The 17,253-nt window shown below is 40.6% G+C and overlaps 1 protein-coding gene across 4 annotated transcripts in view; it reads right to left on the bottom strand.

Annotated features, from left to right (window-relative positions):
* Positions 1-3,480: 3,480 nt before the first annotated feature.
* LOC138576134 (uncharacterized) overlaps positions 3,481-17,253 on the bottom strand; it is a 466,688-nt gene continuing 452,915 nt past the window's right edge. For all 4 annotated transcript variants that reach the window (XM_069649535.1, XM_069649538.1, XM_069649537.1 and 1 more), the window contains one exon: positions 3,481-9,044. In XM_069649535.1, coding sequence (XP_069505636.1) covers positions 5,322-7,457 — 2,136 coding nt within the window. In that variant the 5' untranslated portion in view covers positions 7,458-9,044 and the 3' untranslated portion in view covers positions 3,481-5,321. The remainder of the gene's footprint in view (positions 9,045-17,253) is intronic.

Genomic DNA, 17,253 nt, shown 5'->3' with positions numbered 1-17,253 from the left:
GGGATTTAGTTTTCCAGGGAATATTTTACGGCAAGTTGCTGGGTTTAAAAGGTGAGCACCTTTTGTAATTTGTTAAGGATTTCAATCAGGCAACACACACCTTAGTCTCGGCCTAGTATGCAGCGCACAATTGAAATGCTTATGTTTTTGTGTTAGATTTAATATTGAGATGGTACACCACTTATATCACACCCAGGGTAACAATGGACCATGAACCAGGCTGGTTGATAAAAGGTAATATTTATTTATTTATTTTAAAATTCAAAAGAAATCATACAATGTTTAATATGAGGCAGCGATCACCAATGGGGTGATAATAACAATAGTAATGTAAGCAATGCACTTAGTTTAACCTTCTATTGACACATCTACAAAACACCAGAGAATAGGAGCACTTTTTGATTCAGGTAAGATAGCACTCAAGTTAGGATTTCCCCCTGCAATGTTCCCACAACCCACAAATAATCAATTCTAAATGGATATGAAGAAACAGCAGGTAATCAGGAATGACAAATGGAAAACAGAATTGATATTGGACCATCCCTCTCCAAATACGAGAGAAAGACGGATATTAAACCTTGGCAATGCTAATAATGACACTCGGAAATTGATGAATAAAATAATGAATGTGTGCAAAAACCTTGAAACAAATACAGTCCTTCACTAAAGCAACCACGTAAAGGTACTAACAATCACAAGCAATGGATTAGCAAGAGCATACAGTTCAAAAATGAGTGGCAGGGTGTAAAACATGTTGCAGCAAATGACACGTTGGAAACTTTGCAAACTTTGCAAATCCCGCCTGAAATTACCAAAATGGTCTTTAATAAAAACGGGTGAAATACACTGATTTAGATTGCGTTGTTGGGAAATAGCTATAGATCACAGGTACAATATGGAAGTGAAATTAAGTCTGTAGCTGGTAAATTGAATGAGTTATGTAAGATCTAGAAAGGTGCGTTTTGAATAAAATGGAGCAGTGAAAAAAGGAAAGGAAATCAGTTTTGAGAAGAACAGTTTAACTGTACACTAGAGCATTCAGGCTAGGCTACCAAAGAGGGACACAGTAAGATCCAGGGTTGATTCGCGAATTCAACCCTAGCTCTCCAGCGCCCACCCTGGCGGAACCAGTCCGATCACTCAAAATATAATTAATAGCTTAGGATTTCACAAGACAAATTACTAAAGAATCTGGTGCTAGCACTAGAAATCAATGGCAGGCTGGCAAGAATGATTGCGACATTTAGAACAAGGTATCAGGACAAGGATAGGGTGATTTAGAGAGTGGGATGAGGACAAAGACAAGATAGGCTATGGGTTTAGGTTGGGTGGCAATTGATACTCACAGTCCACTCTTTAGTTTTTGGATTCTGGTCAGTCAGCGTTTTGGTCACCACACGGATCTGGTCTAACAAAGGATAGCCGGACAAAATTAGCAGGACAGGATCAGCTGGGCAGGGACTGGTTACAAGGTAGCACTTCAGGACTGGCAATCCTGGTCATTGGATAATATAGAAATATAGGTCATCAGGTTAGCAGGATGGCAGCAGCATCCAGTGAGTGGCAGCAAGCCAAGCTGGATCAGGAACTAAAAGTACCACAGTTTTTTTCTGGTTAATGTGAGATTAGTGTTTATTTATATTGGAGGCCTTGCTGGAATGGGGTCAGCAGTGCTTGGGGGCTGCAGTGGGACCTGGAACAGGATCAGCAATGCTTGGCCTTGTAGTTGGAGTCTGGATCTGAAAGATGACAGGTACAGGAACGCAGCTCAGGAAATCAGGAAGAGTGTGTGTGTAGAGTCTTGTCAGGGATCCTTATTTATAGTGCAAAATGACATCATCAAAGTATAGGCTGGGCAGGGTTAACTGAAAATCTGATTTTGCCAAAAACATACATTTCTACAATTTCAATCTCTTAGCAAATTATAGCAAATTATATATACAGGTTGCATATTATATGCAGCACATATCGGTCCAATCCTCCAGTCTGTGGGACCTTGTTTCACCTTTCTGATACATTTTGGTAATTTTACATATGAAAGATTTGGCCTAAAATTCCATAGCTTTGTACACAGATGCACATTATCCCCAGGTATGTATTTACAAATTGTTATGTTTGCAACATTAATACTTTCCTTGGAATCTGTCATATTTTGTAACTTCTGTTCCCCATGCGGCAATGAGTTCTACCAAGTTTTAAAAGAAAGCCCATAAAATTATATTTGAAACTGCGAACGTTTAACATTTTTACTAATTCTTGCTGCAGAGATAACACGTCTTTAAAGTTAATTTATAAAATAGTCTTTGGAACCAAAAGGCAGTCCATTGTCACTAGATCATTTTGTTTTCTTCCTCCAACTGCAACCAACTGTCATTTCATCCCTGTGTGGGGTGGGGGTTTCTCATCTCAATTGAAGGTTTTATTGCCCCATACACTAGACAGTTGAGTGTCCCAGGACTTCTCTTGTCCCAGCCTGGAGCACAGACGAATGTCTGACGAGCGTGTGAACTTTCTTTGTCCTGGCCCATCCATTCAAAGTTTTTAAGCTGGCAATTACCACTTTCGTGTCCTGGAAGTTTATGGTGTGTCTCCCTTCCCTAGGGATGTTTCATGGCTTGCAACTGGAATTACTACTTTTTCTGAGAGCTTGCAAATCCATTGTTTTAAACTCTTTAATTTATTTTGGGTACTGAATTAAAACAAACATGTGAAAGAAGATAGCCTATGTGTGTATTGTCACCACTAACATCACCCCTTTATATTGCTAATTAAGAAAGGCTTTCATTCAACAATTTTTAAACAAGCTATCTTTTTTTCTTCAGTCAGCAAAGCCCATTTCTCCACACATGTTAAAACTGCTAGCATTTCTTTCTTTAAATTCGGTTTGGCAGCTCCAACAGATGCCCACACTGTCTTTGCAGCTGTATTCACTTCGTTGAATGCAGGAGTTTTATCTAAAGCATAGCTACATTTACACTGACCTGGCTCAGAGAGTTAAAGTCTCTTTGAATTGCTGAGCCTGGATACTTTTGGAAAGGAATGAACACGTGTTCCTGTGCATGTGAAAGTGAAGTTGCTTATTGATTTCTCTCAGAGTTGGCTTGACTGGGCCTGTCACTCAGCGATTCTGCCTGGTTTTGGTGAAGCACAGTGAACTATCCTGGGAATGACAGGGCCTGTTTAATCACAGTGGTTTCAGAATGAACAGATGGAATTAGCGTCAAAGCAGCATTTTTAAAGGGTAAAAATGTTTTATTTTGAAGGGAAATTTTGGATTTTGCAGCAATGCAGTGCTTTGAGTTTTACGTGAGCTGTGCCTATCCTCTTTTTAGGGGCTGAGTGGGTGAGGATAATGAAACACCAATTACAAGAAATCCCACTAATCAGCTTCCTTCCCTTGCCGGACAGAGTGAGTCAACTTAGATGTATATGTACTTAATTTTTTGCATTCTTAAACCCAAACAAAAGGGCACTTCACCATTTAATTATCAGAAAATACACATATTTTAATATTTATCATACCAATTTGACAATTCCAATATACAACGTTAAAAATGTTCCAAACATCAATTCAACAATCAATTTTGTGTGTACATCTTTCTTCATTGCGACTAACAGCATAGAACTATATGCTTAAAAAAACCTTTTCTATGCCTTATTGGGGTGTATTCTCTTTTATAGAAAAGACCCCGCTCTTATTTAAGCCCTTCCCAATTTCTCTGGGCCAAACGGACTGTGCCAACACTTTTATAGAAATGTGTTTCTAGGACCAGCATGGGAATATATCTTTTAAGAATAGGCAAGGCAAGTAATCCCTATTGCAAATCCTGCTGGTGCTGTCTTCAGGGCACTTAGGTTTTTGTTCATATTCTGGTTTTCACACCCTTAACGGTTTGCCGTAATGTACAATCTTTCTAAAAGACAAATAAAACATTTCCACTTTAGAACATAAACAAGTAAAACATTTTTATGCAAAAAATACATCAGATACATCTATTACAACTTCATCTCTATTACCAATATAGACAGCAGGGATGCATTAATACTCAAGTGGTCTAAATTATCCACTACTACACTTTCTCTCATATTCAATATGGTTTGTTCTCTCCATTTCATGTGTCTGCAAACATGCATTTTAGCCTTTAAAGCTTAATTTCCTTGGGCTGACCGTCTCTTTCCAGCACAGACATAAAAAACTTTTGCTGAAAGGGGGGGAGGGATATGTTTTAATATTCCTATCAAATGTCCCTATCTGTTTACCTATCACCCAATTATTAATTTAAGCAAGCTGAACGCTCACCTTTTACTGGATCTTCAATTTCTTTCCGATCGGGCTACTTCCTCTAAGTCCCGTGTGGGCACTATTACTGCCCAATGGTGTTCTCTATGTCACGAGCCAGGGTGGTCTCCCTACTAGTTTGTAGCTTAGCTCTGTAACAGGAGGAGAGAAGCCACCATTACTTATCACAGGAATATCGGTGATCACCTCAACCTTCTCTTGTTTAAAATTGAGTGAAGCTTACCCGAGTGATCAAGTCCACTGTCTTGAAATTTCCTTTATTTCTATTGGGGGATTTTATCTCTCGTCACCCTTCATGGAACCGCCAAAAGCGTGTTCTAAATAAACCAGCACAAAGGGGAACAGCGTTAAATTCCCTTTTAATGGATACCGCATTACTCAATGTGTCCATTGTCCCTCTCTCTTACCTCATGGGTACATCTATGCCGGCTGTTGTCCCGTGCACAGTGTATCTGAAGCCGGGCGTGCCGCGATGAACGTCTGCTGCTCGATAAAGCTGCGGGCCTACTGTCGCATTTGGTCCATTTTAAGTAGTGGTCATGTCACATGATTTTACGCGCGTATCTACGTGATATCACGTGATCCGCAACCCTTCTCTTAAAGGTATACCACTTTCTTTTGGTTTAGTGTCGCTGATAATCAAATAAAGCAAAAATGCGCAATATACCAGTATTACACATTAAGCAAGCTGGATATTCACCTTTTACTAGATCTTAAGTCCCGTGTGGGTACTGTTACTGCCCAATAGGGTTCTCTATATCAGGGGCCGCCCGAGGCGTGTTCTAGTTGGACCAAAAATGATCAAAGGTAACAGCATTAAATTCCCTTTTAGTGGATACCTCATTTATTCAATGTGTGCATTATCTCTCTATCTATCTCCCCTCGTGGGCATATATGCCGGCTGTTATCCATCTCTCTCGCCGTTATATACTAATCACTTATTCCCACAGAGACCCTTATAGAATGTTACATATTTCACAGGGTACATATTGTAAAAGAACTTGCGACTCATATATCTTGTTCACCTTTTGTGATGTATAAAAAGGGACCACTCAATGGAGATATTTAATCCGTTTCTTACAGTGTCTAGGGAGTATATCCATTTCTGTTCTGTTTGTCTTAGCTTTAGATCTCTGTTACCTCCTCTTGGTTGCACATTTATTACTTCTATAATGAACCAGTGGATGTCATGTACTGAATGGTGGGCGCTTTTAAAATGGGCCACTAAAGGTTTATCGGGTACCTGGTTCTTCACACAGGATCTGTGTTCACAGATTCTCTGACGAATGGGTCTCTTCGTCTTGCCAATATATAACAGGCCACATGGGCATTTGATGCCATACACTACCCACTTAGAGTTACAGTTTGTAAAGTGTTTCAATTCCCATATTCTCCCTTTGAGGTCTACCTGTTTCATGTTAGATGTTAATTCACACACAGAGCAGTTACCACATCTGAAGTGACCTACCACCGGAGGTAAATTCCACAGTCTCGATTGGTTGGTGGACCTATCCTTGCCCACTGGTTTATATGTATGTACAAGTTTGTCTCTCAAATTAGGCATACGACGAAACGCAAACCGAGGTTTACTAATTGAGAAATCTTCTGTGTTGATAATATTCCAGTTCTTCAATATGCATCTCCGCAGATCGTTGCTGATCGGAGAGAATGTGGAGACACAAGTGATCTTTTCCTCTATAACTCGCGGTTGTGGTGTCAAGCACCTATCTCTAGGAGTGTTTCTAGCTCTTTTCATGGATCTACGTACTATGGAGGGAGGATAACCTCTTGCCCTCAGTCTAGTTGTTAAATCTTTGCTATGAATCTCAAAAGCTTCTTTATGGGTACAATTCCTTCTGATACGTAGAAACTGTCCCACTGGTAAGTTTTGCCGCAGGGATTGGGGATGGAAGCTTTCAAACAGTAACAGAGTGTTTTTATCTGTAGCCTTCCTGAACAAAGTGGTGCCCAATTTGTTCTCTGTGTCTTTAAAAATCTCTAAATCCAAAAAGGGAATTTTTTCTTGGTTGGAGTTCATGGTGAAGTTAATACATTCATCTTGGTCATTGACCCAGGTGATGAATGAGTTTAGTTCTATTTCAGTTCCTCCCCACACCATGAAAATATCATCAATGTAGCGCACCCATGTTTTCATAAGGTGCTTAAAAGGATTGTGATCTGCATAGACTGAACGTGTCTCTAAATCGTCCATAAAAAGGTTTGCAAGATCTGGTGCGAAACTGGAGCCCATACTTGTGCCATGTTGTTGCAGGTAAAACCTGTCTTCTTCAATGAAAAAATTGTTGGTAAGGGCAAGTCTAATACACTCCAGAATGAATGCCGTTGGTACTGTCTTGTCCCTCCTTTTCTCTAAGTATTGACCCATGATTCTGACGCACTTCATCTGGGGAATACTCGTATACAATGCTTCCACATCCAAGGTGACTAAGGTGTCTGTGGAAGCCACAACTATCGTGTCTAGTATCTTAATCATTTGGGTTGTATCTTGGACATATGAACGCATCGTTTTCACAAATGGCCTCAAAAAGAAGTCGGCATATATTGACAAGGGTTCGAGAATAGATCCAATGGCTGCCACTATGGGCCGCCCCGGAGGGACCTTGTGGTGTTTATGAATCTTCGGTAGACAGTAAAAGGCTGGTGTGATAGGATGAGCTTGTAGCAAAAAGGCTTTCTCATCGATGTCAATCCACCCTTCACTTTCTGCGTGGTCCATAAGACTAGATATTTCATCTCTAATTCTTGGTGTAGGATCACATGGTAAGGGTTTGTAAAAAATGATTCTTTCAAGTTGTTTCTTTACTTCGGCCCGGTACAACTCTATGCCCCATAGGACCACTCCTCCGCCCTTATCTGCAGGTTTAATCACGAATAGTTTGTTTTCAGCTAGATTTTTTAAAGCTATCCTTTCCACTTTGGACAAATTGTCCCTGTGCTTATTTTTAGTTTGAACCAGATTTTTCATCTTGCTTATGATTTTGTTCTCAAAACTGATGATTTCTGGTGAAACCATCGAGGTGAGAGGAGTGAAAGTGGATGGTGGTTTCAAACCCGAAGTACTTCTATCTCTGGGTCTTTGATCATCATGATCTTTAAAGAAATACTTCAATCGAATCATACGGAAAAAGTTCCGCATTTCTATTTCTGTGGTAAACTGATCAGCTTTACTCACTGGAACAAAAGACAACCCCTTGCTCAGAACACGAATTTCCGCTTCTGTGAGGATGTGTTGGCTTAAATTAAAGATGGGAATCACCAATTCGGCAGACCCGGCTGCCACTGTCGTGTACGCATCCCGTGGCTGCCTGGTTGGCGGTTCCTCCCCCGTCTGCCCCGGTTCTGAAAAGGGCCTCTTTGTGGATTGCCTACATTGGCCCCCTCAGTACTTGAACCACCATCACTACTGTTGGATGAATTTGAAAAGGTTACAAACTTTCTGAAGGGACGTTTCTTATTCCCACCTTGGCTTTGGCCTGGGTTCATATTCATCTGTGTAAAAAAACCCGGTACCAAATACGGATAGGTCACTTCTTCCTTATAGTACTGCACATCTTTTTTAAATTTCCACAATTTCTTGTCCATGGTGAAAGTTTTAAATTTCCCCATGTCCTCTTCTATTTTTTCCAATAGAGCTTTGGCATTAGGTATTATTGAATCCTCTTTGATTTTCTTTTCTAATTCCGCTAGATCCACTTTTTGTTTTTTTGCTTCCTCATTTGCCGTCGATATAACTAGGATGATCCAATCTCGGGAACACTTATTCCCTACACCACTAAAATTTGCCATAAATTTAGGGTTGTCCAGAAATACCCGGGGTATATTTTTAACTTGGAGACCCTCCGGGATGATCCCTGCTTTTAGGTATTCGACCATTAACTGGCCATGGGATTCAGTACGTATTAATTTCTTCACTTTCTGAGTTAGTAAATCTAGATCATTGGTGTTAGATGGAGTGGGACTGGCTGTTGCCGGGCTGGATTGTCCCAGAATCGACGGCAGTTCAAAGAACTTTTTGAACTGATCCTCCGAAAAGGACACTATATTTACATTTTCCATTTTATCAAGCTAAATAGCTCTGCCAACCAACGGGTTGTCCTATAACATTGAGTTTTACGTGAGCTGTGCCTATCCTCTTTTTAGGGGCTGAGTGGGTGAGGATAATGAAACACCAATTACAAGAAATCCCACTAATCAGCTTCCTTCCCTTGCCGGACAGAGTGAGTCAACTTAGATGTATATGTACTTAATTTTTTGCATTCTTAAACCCAAACAAAAGGGCACTTCACCATTTAATTATCAGAAAATACACATATTTTAATATTTATCATACCAATTTGACAATTCCAATATACAACGTTAAAAATGTTCCAAACATCAATTCAACAATCAATTTTGTGTGTACATCTTTCTTCATTGCGACTAACAGCATAGAACTATATGCTTAAAAAAAACCTTTTCTATGCCTTATTGGGGTGTATTCTCTTTTATAGAAAAGACCCCGCTCTTATTTAAGCCCTTCCCAATTTCTCTGGGCCAAACGGACTGTGCCAACACTTTTATAGAAATGTGTTTCTAGGACCAGCATGGGAATATATCTTTTAAGAATAGGCAAGGCAAGTAATCCCTATTGCAAATCCTGCTGGTGCTGTCTTCAGGGCACTTAGGTTTTTGTTCATATTCTGGTTTTCACACCCTTAACGGTTTGCCGTAATGTACAATCTTTCTAAAAGACAAATAAAACATTTCCACTTTAGAACATAAACAAGTAAAACATTTTTATGCAAAAAATACATCAGATACATCTATTACAACTTCATCTCTATTACCAATATAGACAGCAGGGATGCATTAATACTCAAGTGGTCTAAATTATCCACTACTACACTTTCTCTCATATTCAATATGGTTTGTTCTCTCCATTTCATGTGTCTGCAAACATGCATTTTAGCCTTTAAAGCTTAATTTCCTTGGGCTGACCGTCTCTTTCCAGCACAGACATAAAAAACTTTTGCTGAAAGGGGGGGAGGGATATGTTTTAATATTCCTATCAAATGTCCCTATCTGTTTACCTATCACCCAATTATTAATTTAAGCAAGCTGAACGCTCACCTTTTACTGGATCTTCAATTTCTTTCCGATCGGGCTACTTCCTCTAAGTCCCGTGTGGGCACTATTACTGCCCAATGGTGTTCTCTATGTCACGAGCCAGGGTGGTCTCCCTACTAGTTTGTAGCTTAGCTCTGTAACAGGAGGAGAGAAGCCACCATTACTTATCACAGGAATATCGGTGATCACCTCAACCTTCTCTTGTTTAAAATTGAGTGAAGCTTACCCGAGTGATCAAGTCCACTGTCTTGAAATTTCCTTTATTTCTATTGGGGGATTTTATCTCTCGTCACCCTTCATGGAACCGCCAAAAGCGTGTTCTAAATAAACCAGCACAAAGGGGAACAGCGTTAAATTCCCTTTTAATGGATACCGCATTACTCAATGTGTCCATTGTCCCTCTCTCTTACCTCATGGGTACATCTATGCCGGCTGTTGTCCCGTGCACAGTGTATCTGAAGCCGGGCGTGCCGCGATGAACGTCTGCTGCTCGATAAAGCTGCGGGCCTACTGTCGCATTTGGTCCATTTTAAGTAGTGGTCATGTCACATGATTTTACGCGCGTATCTACGTGATATCACGTGATCCGCAACCCTTCTCTTAAAGGTATACCACTTTCTTTTGGTTTAGTGTCGCTGATAATCAAATAAAGCAAAAATGCGCAATATACCAGTATTACACATTAAGCAAGCTGGATATTCACCTTTTACTAGATCTTAAGTCCCGTGTGGGTACTGTTACTGCCCAATAGGGTTCTCTATATCAGGGGCCGCCCGAGGCGTGTTCTAGTTGGACCAAAAATGATCAAAGGTAACAGCATTAAATTCCCTTTTAGTGGATACCTCATTTATTCAATGTGTGCATTATCTCTCTATCTATCTCCCCTCGTGGGCATATATGCCGGCTGTTATCCATCTCTCTCGCCGTTATATACTAATCACTTATTCCCACAGAGACCCTTATAGAATGTTACATATTTCACAGGGTACATATTGTAAAAGAACTTGCGACTCATATATCTTGTTCACCTTTTGTGATGTATAAAAAGGGACCACTCAATGGAGATATTTAATCCGTTTCTTACAGTGTCTAGGGAGTATATCCATTTCTGTTCTGTTTGTCTTAGCTTTAGATCTCTGTTACCTCCTCTTGGTTGCACATTTATTACTTCTATAATGAACCAGTGGATGTCATGTACTGAATGGTGGGCGCTTTTAAAATGGGCCACTAAAGGTTTATCGGGTACCTGGTTCTTCACACAGGATCTGTGTTCACAGATTCTCTGACGAATGGGTCTCTTCGTCTTGCCAATATATAACAGGCCACATGGGCATTTGATGCCATACACTACCCACTTAGAGTTACAGTTTGTAAAGTGTTTCAATTCCCATATTCTCCCTTTGAGGTCTACCTGTTTCATGTTAGATGTTAATTCACACACAGAGCAGTTACCACATCTGAAGTGACCTACCACCGGAGGTAAATTCCACAGTCTCGATTGGTTGGTGGACCTATCCTTGCCCACTGGTTTATATGTATGTACAAGTTTGTCTCTCAAATTAGGCATACGACGAAACGCAAACCGAGGTTTACTAATTGAGAAATCTTCTGTGTTGATAATATTCCAGTTCTTCAATATGCATCTCCGCAGATCGTTGCTGATCGGAGAGAATGTGGAGACACAAGTGATCTTTTCCTCTATAACTCGCGGTTGTGGTGTCAAGCACCTATCTCTAGGAGTGTTTCTAGCTCTTTTCATGGATCTACGTACTATGGAGGGAGGATAACCTCTTGCCCTCAGTCTAGTTGTTAAATCTTTGCTATGAATCTCAAAAGCTTCTTTATGGGTACAATTCCTTCTGATACGTAGAAACTGTCCCACTGGTAAGTTTTGCCGCAGGGATTGGGGATGGAAGCTTTCAAACAGTAACAGAGTGTTTTTATCTGTAGCCTTCCTGAACAAAGTGGTGCCCAATTTGTTCTCTGTGTCTTTAAAAATCTCTAAATCCAAAAAGGGAATTTTTTCTTGGTTGGAGTTCATGGTGAAGTTAATACATTCATCTTGGTCATTGACCCAGGTGATGAATGAGTTTAGTTCTATTTCAGTTCCTCCCCACACCATGAAAATATCATCAATGTAGCGCACCCATGTTTTCATAAGGTGCTTAAAAGGATTGTGATCTGCATAGACTGAACGTGTCTCTAAATCGTCCATAAAAAGGTTTGCAAGATCTGGTGCGAAACTGGAGCCCATACTTGTGCCATGTTGTTGCAGGTAAAACCTGTCTTCTTCAATGAAAAAATTGTTGGTAAGGGCAAGTCTAATACACTCCAGAATGAATGCCGTTGGTACTGTCTTGTCCCTCCTTTTCTCTAAGTATTGACCCATGATTCTGACGCACTTCATCTGGGGAATACTCGTATACAATGCTTCCACATCCAAGGTGACTAAGGTGTCTGTGGAAGCCACAACTATCGTGTCTAGTATCTTAATCATTTGGGTTGTATCTTGGACATATGAACGCATCGTTTTCACAAATGGCCTCAAAAAGAAGTCGGCATATATTGACAAGGGTTCGAGAATAGATCCAATGGCTGCCACTATGGGCCGCCCCGGAGGGACCTTGTGGTGTTTATGAATCTTCGGTAGACAGTAAAAGGCTGGTGTGATAGGATGAGCTTGTAGCAAAAAGGCTTTCTCATCGATGTCAATCCACCCTTCACTTTCTGCGTGGTCCATAAGACTAGATATTTCATCTCTAATTCTTGGTGTAGGATCACATGGTAAGGGTTTGTAAAAAATGATTCTTTCAAGTTGTTTCTTTACTTCGGCCCGGTACAACTCTATGCCCCATAGGACCACTCCTCCGCCCTTATCTGCAGGTTTAATCACGAATAGTTTGTTTTCAGCTAGATTTTTTAAAGCTATCCTTTCCACTTTGGACAAATTGTCCCTGTGCTTATTTTTAGTTTGAACCAGATTTTTCATCTTGCTTATGATTTTGTTCTCAAAACTGATGATTTCTGGTGAAACCATCGAGGTGAGAGGAGTGAAAGTGGATGGTGGTTTCAAACCCGAAGTACTTCTATCTCTGGGTCTTTGATCATCATGATCTTTAAAGAAATACTTCAATCGAATCATACGGAAAAAGTTCCGCATTTCTATTTCTGTGGTAAACTGATCAGCTTTACTCACTGGAACAAAAGACAACCCCTTGCTCAGAACACGAATTTCCGCTTCTGTGAGGATGTGTTGGCTTAAATTAAAGATGGGAATCACCAATTCGGCAGACCCGGCTGCCACTGTCGTGTACGCATCCCGTGGCTGCCTGGTTGGCGGTTCCTCCCCCGTCTGCCCCTGTCCCTTCAGAAAGTTTGTAACCTTTTCAAATTCATCCAACAGTAGTGATGGTGGTTCAAGTACTGAGGGGGCCAATGTAGGCAATCCACAAAGAGGCCCTTTTCAGAACCGGGGCAGACGGGGGAGGAACCGCCAACCAGGCAGCCACGGGATGCGTACACGACAGTGGCAGCCGGGTCTGCCGAATTGGTGATTCCCATCTTTAATTTAAGCCAACACATCCTCACAGAAGCGGAAATTCGTGTTCTGAGCAAGGGGTTGTCTTTTGTTCCAGTGAGTAAAGCTGATCAGTTTACCACAGAAATAGAAATGCGGAACTTTTTCCGTATGATTCGATTGAAGTATTTCTTTAAAGATCATGATGATCAAAGACCCAGAGATAGAAGTACTTCGGGTTTGAAACCACCATCCACTTTCACTCCTCTCACCTCGATGGTTTCACCAGAAATCATCAGTTTTGAGAACAAAATCATAAGCAAGATGAAAAATCTGGTTCAAACTAAAAATAAGCACAGGGACAATTTGTCCAAAGTGGAAAGGATAGCTTTAAAAAATCTAGCTGAAAACAAACTATTCGTGATTAAACCTGCAGATAAGGGCGGAGGAGTGGTCCTATGGGGCATAGAGTTGTACCGGGCCGAAGTAAAGAAACAACTTGAAAGAATCATTTTTTACAAACCCTTACCATGTGATCCTACACCAAGAATTAGAGATGAAATATCTAGTCTTATGGACCACGCAGAAAGTGAAGGGTGGATTGACATCGATGAGAAAGCCTTTTTGCTACAAGCTCATCCTATCACACCAGCCTTTTACTGTCTACCGAAGATTCATAAACACCACAAGGTCCCTCCGGGGCGGCCCATAGTGGCAGCCATTGGATCTATTCTCGAACCCTTGTCAATATATGCCGACTTCTTTTTGAGGCCATTTGTGAAAACGATGCGTTCATATGTCCAAGATACAACCCAAATGATTAAGATACTAGACACGATAGTTGTGGCTTCCACAGACACCTTAGTCACCTTGGATGTGGAAGCATTGTATACGAGTATTCCCCAGATGAAGTGCGTCAGAATCATGGGTCAATACTTAGAGAAAAGGAGGGACAAGACAGTACCAACGGCATTCATTCTGGAGTGTATTAGACTTGCCCTTACCAACAATTTTTTCATTGAAGAAGACAGGTTTTACCTGCAACAACATGGCACAAGTATGGGCTCCAGTTTCGCACCAGATCTTGCAAACCTTTTTATGGACGATTTAGAGACACGTTCAGTCTATGCAGATCACAATCCTTTTAAGCACCTTATGAAAACATGGGTGCGCTACATTGATGATATTTTCATGGTGTGGGGAGGAACTGAAATAGAACTAAACTCATTCATCACCTGGGTCAATGACCAAGATGAATGTATTAACTTCACCATGAACTCCAACCAAGAAAAAATTCCCTTTTTGGATTTAGAGATTTTTAAAGACACAGAGAACAAATTGGGCACCACTTTGTTCAGGAAGGCTACAGATAAAAACACTCTGTTACTGTTTGAAAGCTTCCATCCCCAATCCCTGCGGCAAAACTTACCAGTGGGACAGTTTCTACGTATCAGAAGGAATTGTACCCATAAAGAAGCTTTTGAGATTCATAGCAAAGATTTAACAACTAGACTGAGGGCAAGAGGTTATCCTCCCTCCATAGTACGTAGATCCATGAAAAGAGCTAGAAACACTCCTAGAGATAGGTGCTTGACACCACAACCGCGAGTTATAGAGGAAAAGATCACTTGTGTCTCCACATTCTCTCCGATCAGCAACGATCTGCGGAGATGCATATTGAAGAACTGGAATATTATCAACACAGAAGATTTCTCAATTAGTAAACCTCGGTTTGCGTTTCGTCGTATGCCTAATTTGAGAGACAAACTTGTACATACATATAAACCAGTGGGCAAGGATAGGTCCACCAACCAATCGAGACTGTGGAATTTACCTCCGGTGGTAGGTCACTTCAGATGTGGTAACTGCTCTGTGTGTGAATTAACATCTAACATGAAACAGGTAGACCTCAAAGGGAGAATATGGGAATTGAAACACTTTACAAACTGTAACTCTAAGTGGGTAGTGTATGGCATCAAATGCCCATGTGGCCTGTTATATATTGGCAAGACGAAGAGACCCATTCGTCAGAGAATCTGTGAACACAGATCCTGTGTGAAGAACCAGGTACCCGATAAACCTTTAGTGGCCCATTTTAAAAGCGCCCACCATTCAGTACATGACATCCACTGGTTCATTATAGAAGTAATAAATGTGCAACCAAGAGGAGGTAACAGAGATCTAAAGCTAAGACAAACAGAACAGAAATGGATATACTCCCTAGACACTGTAAGAAACGGATTAAATATCTCCATTGAGTGGTCCCTTTTTATACATCACAAAAGGTGAACAAGATATATGAGTCGCAAGTTCTTTTACAATATGTACCCTGTGAAATATGTAACATTCTATAAGGGTCTCTGTGGGAATAAGTGATTAGTATATAACGGCGAGAGAGATGGATAACAGCCGGCATATATGCCCACGAGGGGAGATAGATAGAGAGATAATGCACACATTGAATAAATGAGGTATCCACTAAAAGGGAATTTAATGCTGTTACCTTTGATCATTTTTGGTCCAACTAGAACACGCCTCGGGCGGCCCCTGATATAGAGAACCCTATTGGGCAGTAACAGTACCCACACGGGACTTAAGATCTAGTAAAAGGTGAATATCCAGCTTGCTTAATGTGTAATACTGGTATATTGCGCATTTTTGCTTTATTTGATTATCAGCGACACTAAACCAAAAGAAAGTGGTATACCTTTAAGAGAAGGGTTGCGGATCACGTGATATCACGTAGATACGCGCGTAAAATCATGTGACATGACCACTACTTAAAATGGACCAAATGCGACAGTAGGCCCGCAGCTTTATCGAGCAGCAGACGTTCATCGCGGCACGCCCGGCTTCAGATACACTGTGCACGGGACAACAGCCGGCATAGATGTACCCATGAGGTAAGAGAGAGGGACAATGGACACATTGAGTAATGCGGTATCCATTAAAAGGGAATTTAACGCTGTTCCCCTTTGTGCTGGTTTATTTAGAACACGCTTTTGGCGGTTCCATGAAGGGTGACGAGAGATAAAATCCCCCAATAGAAATAAAGGAAATTTCAAGACAGTGGACTTGATCACTCGGGTAAGCTTCACTCAATTTTAAACAAGAGAAGGTTGAGGTGATCACCGATATTCCTGTGATAAGTAATGGTGGCTTCTCTCCTCCTGTTACAGAGCTAAGCTACAAACTAGTAGGGAGACCACCCTGGCTCGTGACATAGAGAACACCATTGGGCAGTAATAGTGCCCACACGGGACTTAGAGGAAGTAGCCCGATCGGAAAGAAATTGAAGATCCAGTAAAAGGTGAGCGTTCAGCTTGCTTAAATTAATAATTGGGTGATAGGTAAACAGATAGGGACATTTGATAGGAATATTAAAACATATCCCTCCCCCCCTTTCAGCAAAAGTTTTTTATGTCTGTGCTGGAAAGAGACGGTCAGCCCAAGGAAATTAAGCTTTAAAGGCTAAAATGCATGTTTGCAGACACATGAAATGGAGAGAACAAACCATATTGAATATGAGAGAAAGTGTAGTAGTGGATAATTTAGACCACTTGAGTATTAATGCATCCCTGCTGTCTATATTGGTAATAGAGATGAAGTTGTAATAGATGTATCTGATGTATTTTTTGCATAAAAATGTTTTACTTGTTTATGTTCTAAAGTGGAAATGTTTTATTTGTCTTTTAGAAAGATTGTACATTACGGCAAACCGTTAAGGGTGTGAAAACCAGAATATGAACAAAAACCTAAGTGCCCTGAAGACAGCACCAGCAGGATTTGCAATAGGGATTACTTGCCTTGCCTATTCTTAAAAGATATATTCCCATGCTGGTCCTAGAAACACATTTCTATAAAAGTGTTGGCACAGTCCGTTTGGCCCAGAGAAATTGGGAAGGGCTTAAATAAGAGCGGGGTCTTTTCTATAAAAGAGAATACACCCCAATAAGGCATAGAAAAGGTTTTTTTAAGCATATAGTTCTATGCTGTTAGTCGCAATGAAGAAAGATGTACACACAAAATTGATTGTTGAATTGATGTTTGGAACATTTTTAACGTTGTATATTGGAATTGTCAAATTGGTATGATAAATATTAAAATATGTGTATTTTCTGATAATTAAATGGTGAAGTGCCCTTTTGTTTGGGTTTAAGAATGCAAAAAATTAAGTACATATACATCTAAGTTGACTCACTCTGTCCGGCAAGGGAAGGAAGCTGATTAGTGGGATTTCTTGTAATTAGCAATGCAGTGCTGCCTTTTCATTTGATTCCATTTATATGTTTCAGAACACACTGGCATA

Source organism: Ambystoma mexicanum, chromosome 1p (assembly GCF_040938575.1).
Source record: "Ambystoma mexicanum isolate Mex_15411 chromosome 1p, UKY_AmexF1_1, whole genome shotgun sequence".
In the NCBI taxonomy this organism is placed as follows: domain Eukaryota; kingdom Metazoa; phylum Chordata; class Amphibia; order Caudata; family Ambystomatidae; genus Ambystoma; species Ambystoma mexicanum.
The sequence above is the reverse complement of the archived record's forward strand: the minus strand, read 5'-3'. Positions and strand labels throughout refer to the sequence as shown.